Here is a 9,670-nt window from a genome sequence, read left to right as displayed (position 1 = left end):
CTTAAACCCATTTGGTGACAGGTCCAAGTTCAATTGCTTCAGATGATTAACTTATAATTCATTTTCATTATCATTAATTACTTAATTTTGTATGTTTATATCCAAAGTCAAAAGTAGGTGGGAAGGAAGCAATGATGCTTCCAGCCTCATTCTTTACTCCCCAAAAATATGATCATTTTATTGATACCCTTTACTTGTGAGTGAGTTGTGACTTTTCATTGTATTTTTCTTCTATCATTCACATCAGAACTATTTAATAAAACGAATGCATTGTTGTCAATTTCAACTCGAATTCTTTCACATAAATTATTGCAACCTTTAGAGTTGTTGGTTTCGTCCAAAACAACAAACGTGTGCCCAAGTTCACAAGTTGACCCCACTGTTTTGTTTTTGAATCTTGTAGCTAATAACATTCCCTTTCTACATCAGTAAAAAAGTAAAACATTGAACGGTCTTTGCACATGAAGGTGTCTACGACATGTATAACTAATTTGTAACATAGGAGTCTTCGTGTTCCAGTGATGGCAAATTCTTGTGTATGCATCCCGTTGTTCACACTTTGTGTTGTTGGCCTTACAGTTTTTGTTCATGCACAGCAACAAACAGGTTAGCATTTCTCGGCAACATTATTATTATTGAGTGAGGTCATGGAATATTTTCTCCAGGGTAGACTTAACTTGTCTTTAAAGGGTACTTAAAAAGTCTTTGGCTTTGCTCTTGTTCATCATCATTCATCAATCATGATTCATGGAGTACTATGAAGTATGAACATACCTGGTTAAGCTTCTTGCTTTTAAGGCACCCATCTCTTATCTTATTACAGGCCTTTAAGACAATAAATAAACCATGACCCATTTTGGAAAGTTGAAAAAGCTAAAAAAATTTATTCCTTAATCTGTTTTGCCCTTTATTTCAGGCTTCATAAGCATAGATTGCGGTGGTCCAGAGAATTTTCAGTACACAGATGATGCCACTAAAATAAGGTACAGCACAGATGGAGTCTACATACAAACGGGGGTTAATAAGAACATCTCTTCTGACTATGGATACCCAAATAATCCCATTCTGCCAGAACCACTCTCAGATCTCAGAAGCTTTCCTCAGGGAAAGAGGAACTGTTACAGCTTAACAGCAGGAAGAAAAGGAAGTTTACATTTGATTAGGGCTTCCTTCTTGTATGGCAACTATGATGGAGAAAACAAGTTACCAGAGTTTGATCTCTATGTTGGTGTCAATTTCTGGTCATCAGTGAAATTTAGAAATGCTTCGGAGGAAGTTACAATGGAAATAATCAGTATAGCACAATCAGGGGTGACAAATGTTTGTCTTGTGAACAAGGGAGCAGGAACTCCTTTTATCTCAGGATTGGAACTGAGACCACTTAATAGTTCTATTTATAGTTCTGAGTTTAAGGAATCTGCTTCACTGTCACTTTTCAAAAGATGGGACATTGGATCACTAAATGGAAGTGGAAGATATGAAGATGATATTTATGATAGAATTTGGTCCCCCTTTAGTTCCTTATCTTGGGATTATGTCAACACTTCTTCACCAATAAATGTCAATGGCGATGGCTATAGAGCACCATTTGAAGTCATCAGCACTGCTGCTAGACCAAGGAATGACAATGATGCTTTGGAATTTTCCTGGACCCCAGATGATCCAAATTTGAAATTTTATGTCTACTTGTACTTTGCTGAAGTGGAGAAGCTTAAGAAAACACAACTAAGGAAATTCAATATATCATGGAATGGATCTCCATTGTTTGAATCCATAGTACCAAGCTACTTGTATGCAACCACTCTATCTAATTCAAAATCCTTGGTGGCAAATGAACATCGAATTTCTATACACAAAACAAAAGATTCAACCCTTCCACCCATTCTTAATGCAGTTGAGGTTTATGTAGTAAGACAGCTAGATGCACTTGAAACATTTGAACAAGATGGTATGATATGTTTTCTTTGCTAAAATTTCATGTGCAAAAGCAGTGCTCTATAGGCTCTCTGGCACTTGAATAAGAAGAAAATCTCATGCATCCTTGCCAAACAATTGTATTACTTGCAAGTTGCAATTGTTTTTTAGTTTGAATGATTATGCCTTTTAAGTGAATTCAATTATATGTTAACACAGTTAATGCAATGACGACCATAAAGGAGAGCTATAAAATTCAAAGAAATTGGGTGGGTGATCCATGTGAGCCAAAGAACTACTCTTGGGAGGGTTTAAATTGCAACTATAGCATTCAGCTTCCTCCTCGAATCATTTCTCTGTGAGTAATCTCTTCGTATTGTTTCCATTTTTTTCTCTTTTTCCCATTCTGAATGTCCTGATTGAATAATAGGGTATTGCTTTTGAGTTTTAACTTTATATCACGATATTCAAGTTTAGAAGAAAACATTTTCTTTTTATAGGAATATGAGCTCAAGCAGTTTGATTGGGACAATAACCTCTGCTATTTCCAATCTCTCCTCGTTGGAATCCTTGTAAGTACACATGATAGAAAAATTTTGAGTGCGATATCATCTTGTTTTTAACATATACAAAACTTCTCCGTACTAAATAACACTGTTTTCTTCATCCTATATTTAATATCACATAACATACATTTTTTTATTCAGGGACTTGCATAACAATAGCTTAACTGGATCAGTGCCCGAGTTTTTAGAAGAATTGAGATCCCTTAAATACTTGTAAGTTTTTTAATGATGGTTGAATGGCCAATGCATAAAGTGGTAAATTTGAAATGGCTGATGCAAGAAAAATAAAATATTTGCAGGAATTTGAAGGGGAACCTACTTTCAGGTACCCTCCCTACCACTCTTGTAGAAAGATCAAGGGCTGGATTACTTACATTGAGGTATGTCCTCCTATCTTAAACCTAGAGATTCTTATTACAAGCCTAGCTAGTTTTATTTGTCTTGAAATTAACAGGAATCATGTTGAAGAAAGTTAACGTGGAAGTATGAACTATATATGAAGCATCTAAAGATTTATAGGTGTCAACAAACATCTTTACATGTAATTATGACCTGACTGCCTTGTTTTCATCTTTTTCAGCGTGGATGATCAAAATCTCTCTGACTCAGAAGAGAACAAAAAGAGCAAGAAGAAAATTGTTGTTCCAATAGTTGCATCAGTATCATCAGTTTTAGTTCTATTGATTGTTTTCGTTCTCATTAGGAAACTTAGAAGAAATGAACAATCAGGTAATTCTTGTTTTTAATGATATGTAACTCCTTCCATCTGATACTCAACCTGAAGAATGGACATAAAATAAATGGGAAGCAAAATATTAACCATACTTAGACTAATTTTTCTTCTTGAATTAAGATGAGGAGATGAATATGCTCAATAAAGGAGGAAGAACTGTAACAACTAAGAACTGGCAATATACATATTCAGAGATCTTAGACATCACCAACAACTTTGAAATGGTCATTGGGAAGGGAGGATTTGGAACTGTGTACGCTGGTGAGATGAAAGATGGCAAACAAGTTGCAGTGAAGATGCTTTCTCCATCATCATCTCAGGGGCCAAAGGAATTTCAAACTGAGGTAATTAGTACCACATTCTACCACTGAATTAAACAACTTAGATTCCATGCAAAATGATATTTAAAAGCAAAACCATCAAAATAATATAATCATGGCTTGCAGGCTGAGCTCTTGATGACTGTTCATCACAAAAATTTGGTATCCTTCATTGGTTATTGTGATGATGATAACAAGATGGCACTCATATACGAGTACATGGTCAATGGAAACCTAAAAGATTATCTCTTACTCTCAGGTGCCCCCATACACCTCCAGAATTCTGATTACACCTCATTTATCTAATGTAATATTCATGATGTCATAAAATATTTAAAGAGACTAAGAGAGCATGCTGCAATGGAATATCCCATGGTTGCAGATAAAGATACACCTTGCTTGAGTTGGGAAAGGAGACTTCAGATAGCAATTGATGCCGCAGAAGGTCAGTATATCTTGTTGTATATCATCATCACCTTTTGCCTTCAATTTCACATTGATACCACATGTTGTTATGTCCCTAGATCATCACACAGTATTAATGAAATGAAAAAGATGTTTTTCTCATTTTTCTTCCTTTTTATTTGGGATAAAATCTCTCTAATTGTCACCTCATTCAATTTTGTTTGTGGATTGTTTAAACCACTCTAAGTGCATGCTTTATATTTTTCATCTATGACTATGTTACCAAGACTAATAACTTGAAACCCTGTACATGCATAAGTAGTTTTGTGCAACTAAATTCTTTGCAATTTGTAGTGATGTTTGATGAATGATGTGTTTGGCCTTGAAGGGTTGGATTACCTACATCACGGATGCAAGCCACCTATAGTTCACAGGGATGTGAAATCAGCCAACATTCTTTTAAGTCAAGAATTAGAAGCTAAGATAGCAGATTTTGGCCTCTCCAAGGAGTTTAGAAAAGATAACCAAAATGCAGAGTCTGCAGTGATTCATAATGATGCCGGAAACCCAGATACTGCAGTCGTGGGCACCACAGGGTACCTTGACCCAGAGTAAGTCCTAATCCTTGGATTCTTTTTTGTTTGGGTGCTACAATCAGCGTAACCTAAAAAGTTAATGAAAAATGTTAACAACAACTTTTTAAGCAATTAAGAATAATAAGATTTTATATATAAAAAAAGTATTATTTGTTTCTACATGAGTGTTTCCTCACATTTTGGTTTGTGCTATTATAATATTGTAGGAAAATGTAACCAAGTAAATAATAACTTTTCTTAACTATGTTACAACGATATAGACTAGAAATGTAACGAAACACTCCTAAAACATTAGTTTTTTTAATTAGTATAAAAACTAAATTATAAATAAATGTCAACTATCAGAAGTAAAAGTGTATTTTAACTAAATATTTATTATATTTGTATATCTTTAATATAATAAATATTTTCTTTTTCTTTAGTATTCTTAGATACTGTTCCCAACAACATAGTCCAATTACTAGTACAAGATTACATGAGAACCATGCACAAAAAGAGTTTTATCATAGATTTCCCTCGAGGCACTAACTAGATTCAGTAAATTGTCTTGTGCATGTATTCAGGTACTACAAATTAAGGACCATGAATGAGAAAAGTGACATTTATAGCTTTGGAATCGTTCTACTGGAATTAATCACGGGTCGTCCTGCAATAATGAAAGGCAACCCATTAATGCATATACTTGAGTGGATAAGACCTGAGCTTGAAACAGGAGATTTGAGTAGAATTTTAGATCCAAGGCTCCAAGGAAAATATGATGCAAGTTCTGGGTGGAAGGCTTTAGGAATAGCAATGACATGCACTGCTTCAACTTCCATTCAGAGACCTAAAATGTATCTTGTGTTAGCAGAGCTAAAACATTGTTTAAACATGGAGTTGCCTAGTGATAGTGAAACATTTGTGGCCCCTAAGCAATTCTATGGCGAATTTTACAGTTCATCTGAAGCATATTCCTTAGATAGTGGATCCACCACCTATCCTTTCCCAAGATAGTGCAAGTATACATTGATTGTACCATTAGAAAGTATTTAACTAAATTGTAAAATTTCATGAAACCACTAGGTTGCTACAAATAGCACTTCTTTGCCTTATTTGGTGGGGGAAAAAATAACATATTCCTTTTGTTTAATTCATCTTGTCTACACATAATTAATCAATTTTGAACTTACAGATATTCAATTATGCTTTATAAATTTGAGCATTTATTTAATTTTAAATGAAATAACCTTAATATATATTTTTATTTTCCTCTAGTAAAATAGATATTTTTTATTTTATCATATGTCTATTTTGAATTTCTATATTTAATTAAATCAATTTTTTTCTCGTTACTTACTTGTCTAATAAAAAGGAATTTAGTTTATTTAATAATTATAATTAATATAATTAATATTTAAGTTTCTTCAATTAAAATGAGATGCTTATAACTCATAATTAAAATAATATTCTATTAAAAAAAAATTTAGAAAATTCGAAATTAAGAATTTTAAAAGATCTTCGTTTTTATATTTATTTAACTTTCAATAAGAATAAAATAAATTTTCTTAAATCATTTTTCAAATCAATATTTTTTGTACATTTGACATGGACATGTGCTATATATGTGTGAAATACATATTGATTGAATTGCAAATTCAACATTCAAGATAACGAAAGTGTTTGATGTATTATTTGGAGAGATATTTGAAAGGTTTCTTTTTTATATTTCGAATGTATTTTTAAAATGTTACCATATTAATTTTTAATAATTTAAATAACAAAATTATACAAGCTAAATAGTTATCATCAACGAGTATGAGTTGCTATAAATTTAAAGGCGGGTATGTAAACTTATCAGCTCATAATAAATAAATATGCCAATTCACCTGCATTTTAAATGGACTTAAAATATCCTTTGGAGCTGGTAAAACTAATATATATGATATACTGTATAATGTTTAAAATACTAAGTTTTTTTTTTTTTAAACACAGATGATTATTTTCGAGTAAGGTAGATTACTATTTACGGCAAATTAGAACAATCATCTACTACTTTATTTACATCCATTTACATGTTCAGTAGTAAAATACTTAAAATTTGATTAATACATGTCACCAGTTCAGAAACTGTGCTTTTAGGATGTAGGAAAAAGATTTACATCCATTTAAACCTAAATTAAGATTTTTGTAATTACGTTATATTTGATAAATAAATAGATCTTAGCTTGATGAAAGTAGATAATTTGCCCCAATTCATTTTATTCAAGGTACTGTGAGAATGGTTTATACTTATATGCAGAGATTTTGACAAAAGAGAAAAACTTTTATAGGGATTGATCTGAAATCTTGAATAGTTAGTAACAATTAAATTTATAAAAGATCAATTTATTTTACAAACGAAAACCTGTAATGATTAAGAATTTTGATAGAACACACCAATGACACACTATTTTTTTTATTTTAATTTTTTTGCTAAGAATATCCCACATTGAATCTTTTACTGCAGAATTTCTGGCATGTCCAAATTAAAAATATATTGGTTGAGAAAATGAGGAGTATGAAAAGGACAGATAAAGAAATTATTTTATTCAGACCATGACCGAAGAGGCCCCATGGGACAAATCTTCAAAATTGGCAACACTTTCTGGTCATTGTTCAACTTCAAAGAAATTTGTGTAAGAAGATGCGAATACTCAATGTTCATTCTGTTCCTCACATTAGACTTATAACATATAATTTGTTAATTTTCTGCATTCAAATTCTAACATATCAGTATGACTTCAATCGTTCGAATTATCAATCAAATTGACTGTTCAAATCATGTTTCCGCTATTTTGTCAGAAGAAATCGAGTTGCCTTTGCCAGAGCTAACTAAACCTTGTCTTTATAATTGATTCAAATTTTAAATTAATAAAATTTAATTCAGCACACGTTAAAAGATTACATATTCAAGTGAGAAGTTGTATAAACTCTATTGGTTCTAATTCCATTCTTATGAGTATTACTCATATCATACATGTAATATTCTAATTTTTAATAATAATAAAAAGAGTATTCTAACTCTACTTTTTTCAGACCTGCACATTTTAACGCTTAATGCATTAGTGGGAATATAAATCAAGATAAACGGCTAGTTTACTCCAATAGAAGTACACTCTTGTTCAAATATCTTCTTTCGGTAATGCGTTTATTACAAGTTAATTATGAATCTATGATCGCTTTCATTGATTAATTTAGGGGTTGAAGGGTCCAAGAAATGAAATTCGTATACATTAAGCAAAACCAATATTTGGCTTAAATCTAAGCTTGAGCAAAAGAAATCAGGCTTGTTTTCCACCTTATAATAAGATAATATATAGTGCCTGAAATGAATGAGTGTAGAGTGAGGAACAAACACAAGTGCTGAAGAAAGAGAGACACACATAGTGATGCATGCAGTTGTTGTTGTCAGATAGAACCCTTTTTTTCTGCTATTGGAAATTGCTTAAGACCCAACGCTAATTTCGTGATCCCTGAAGCCAAAAAAATTTGCTGACCGCGTCAGATCACATTGTTTGGGTTTGAGGCCCACAGTATTGTAGAAACCAACTATGTACCATAATTAGTGAGATTCTTCTAACATGTGATAAGACTTATGCAGTAGATCCCTTGAATAAGATGTATTTACTTCCAATTACACCGCTATCACTAAGTTTGAAAGTAATTCAGAAGCTTTCATCATTCCTCATACATGATAATGATACAACCAACTACTTAAATAAGAAATTCAAACACTAGCTAGTTACAGTTATTTAATCACTCTAGTACTTTAAATAACTTGATCATTAATTCCACCCTCATTTTCCCTTTACTTTCCTTTATTTTATGGTGTCTTTGTTAGCCATATGACGGAGCAACTTGGCTGTTTTTGTCTTGAGATGCAAATCCATGATTAAGCAGATCGTTAAGCATATAATATTCAAGCAAAATTACATCATCTTCACCTTCATGGTCATACCCAAACCATTGGGTATGTTTCTTCTGCTCCACTGAGGAAGTTGCATTGGAAAGCATTGAAACTTTCCTAGTAGGTGGTGCACTACAACTACTACCTTGGTTATAAAAAGCTTCTGATTCCATAGGCATTGGTAAAGGAACTGGAATTGATGTTTGCTCCGAATCAAAAACATTGTGGGAGTCAAAACAAGCTGAGTTTTGTTTTTGATCAAAAACAAAGGCTTCAACTTGAGGTTGAAGAGTAAAAGTTGAGAAGTGATGAGTACAACTAATAGTATTGCTGATACTGCCATTGTTGCCAGTGGCAATACTAGTGTTTCCTGCCAAAAACTTTTTCTTTAGCTTGGTGTTCCAGTGATTTTTCACATCATTGTCCGTTCTCCCAGGCAATTGAGCTGCTATAAGGGACCACCTAACGCCAAAAACAGTGCTTATTTTCACATGTAGTGATAATGCATAAGCAATGAATCAATGAAAATAAAGATTAAGCGTGCATTATGATATCTATTCCCATATAAAAAAGAATGAACTTGCCTGCTTCCAATGGAGCCATAAAGAGTGCAGATAATTTTGTCTTCCTCCTCAGTGAACCCTCCAAGCTTGATATGAGGCCTTAGATAGTTCAACCATCTTAGACGACAGCTCTTCCCACAACGCTTAAGGCCTAAATGGACACCCAAATATTGAACACAAAAGGAAAGGAGTTTCATATATATATATGTGTGTGTGTGTGTGTGTGTGTGTGGATGAGTAGTACCCTAAAAAAATAATAATCCATTAAGAGATATGCCAGGAAATGATGAATAAAGAGACCTGCTTTTTGAGGGAGAGAGATCCAATTACCACCTGTGCCATGTTTTTGGAGGTAGTTTTTGAGGGTAGCATCTTCTTCAGGAGACCATGGTCCTCTTTTCACGTTAGATTTGTCACAGCATGGAGCCCTTCCCATGGTCTATATTCCTACTTGGCCACTGAACTGATCAATATAAAACCAAGATCAATCACAAAGAGAAGAAAAAGATAGAGAGAAAAATTGGTGTGTGGCTTAGAGAAGATGTCAAAGTGAAGAAAAAATATGTGTGGTTTTATAACCATATATCAACATGGATTGCAACTTTTGAAAGCTTGACTTCGTCTCACTGACTAACTGACATTCTTCTT

The 9,670-nt window shown here is 33.0% G+C and overlaps 2 protein-coding genes across 2 annotated transcripts; one reads left to right on the top strand and one right to left on the bottom strand.

The window, feature by feature from the left end:
• Nucleotides 1-484: 484 nt before the first annotated feature.
• On the top strand, nucleotides 485-5,659 carry LOC113867411 (probable LRR receptor-like serine/threonine-protein kinase At4g29180). The gene is made up of 12 exons (XM_027502720.1): nucleotides 485-606; nucleotides 917-1,948; nucleotides 2,134-2,272; nucleotides 2,415-2,486; nucleotides 2,622-2,693; nucleotides 2,780-2,860; nucleotides 3,061-3,209; nucleotides 3,334-3,557; nucleotides 3,660-3,792; nucleotides 3,916-3,978; nucleotides 4,327-4,549; nucleotides 5,098-5,659. Exons 1-12 carry the CDS (start codon nucleotides 522-524, stop codon nucleotides 5,525-5,527), a joined length of 2,703 nt encoding a protein of 900 aa, XP_027358521.1. The 5' UTR covers nucleotides 485-521; the 3' UTR covers nucleotides 5,528-5,659.
• A 2,730-nt stretch (nucleotides 5,660-8,389) lies between these two features.
• LOC113868087 (transcription factor MYB36-like) lies at nucleotides 8,390-9,458 on the bottom strand. The gene is made up of 3 exons (XM_027503652.1): nucleotides 9,323-9,458; nucleotides 9,044-9,173; nucleotides 8,390-8,921 (listed from the first exon to the last, which is right to left on the bottom strand). The coding sequence occupies exons 1-3, from the start codon at nucleotides 9,456-9,458 to the stop codon at nucleotides 8,390-8,392; spliced, it is 798 nt and encodes a 265-aa protein (XP_027359453.1).
• Nucleotides 9,459-9,670: the final 212 nt, after the last annotated feature.

The sequence above is a fragment of the Abrus precatorius genome, unplaced genomic scaffold, assembly GCF_003935025.1.
Source record: "Abrus precatorius isolate BTA unplaced genomic scaffold, Abrus_2018 Scaffold5, whole genome shotgun sequence".
In the NCBI taxonomy this organism is placed as follows: Eukaryota; Viridiplantae; Streptophyta; class Magnoliopsida; order Fabales; family Fabaceae; genus Abrus; species Abrus precatorius.
Note: the sequence above shows the minus strand (reverse complement) of the source record. Positions and strands in the feature narration are given on the sequence as shown.

Excerpts from the sequence above, each read along its gene's own strand:
- LOC113867411 (XM_027502720.1), top strand. The coding sequence starts at position 522 with ATGGCAAATTCTTGTGTATGCATCCCGTTGTTCACACTTTGTGTTGTT. Across the intron at positions 2,694-2,779 it reads TTGAGATCCCTTAAATACTT|GAATTTGAAGGGGAACCTAC; the intron begins GTAAGTTTTTTA and ends AAATATTTGCAG. Across the intron at positions 3,793-3,915 it reads AGATTATCTCTTACTCTCAG|ATAAAGATACACCTTGCTTG; the intron begins GTGCCCCCATAC and ends CCATGGTTGCAG.
- LOC113868087 (XM_027503652.1), bottom strand. The coding sequence starts at position 9,458 with ATGGGAAGGGCTCCATGCTGTGACAAATCTAACGTGAAAAGAGGACCA. Across the intron at positions 9,174-9,322 it reads CTCTCTCCCTCAAAAAGCAG|GCCTTAAGCGTTGTGGGAAG; the intron begins GTCTCTTTATTC and ends GTGTCCATTTAG. Across the intron at positions 8,922-9,043 it reads TATGGCTCCATTGGAAGCAG|GTGGTCCCTTATAGCAGCTC; the intron begins GCAAGTTCATTC and ends TTTTGGCGTTAG.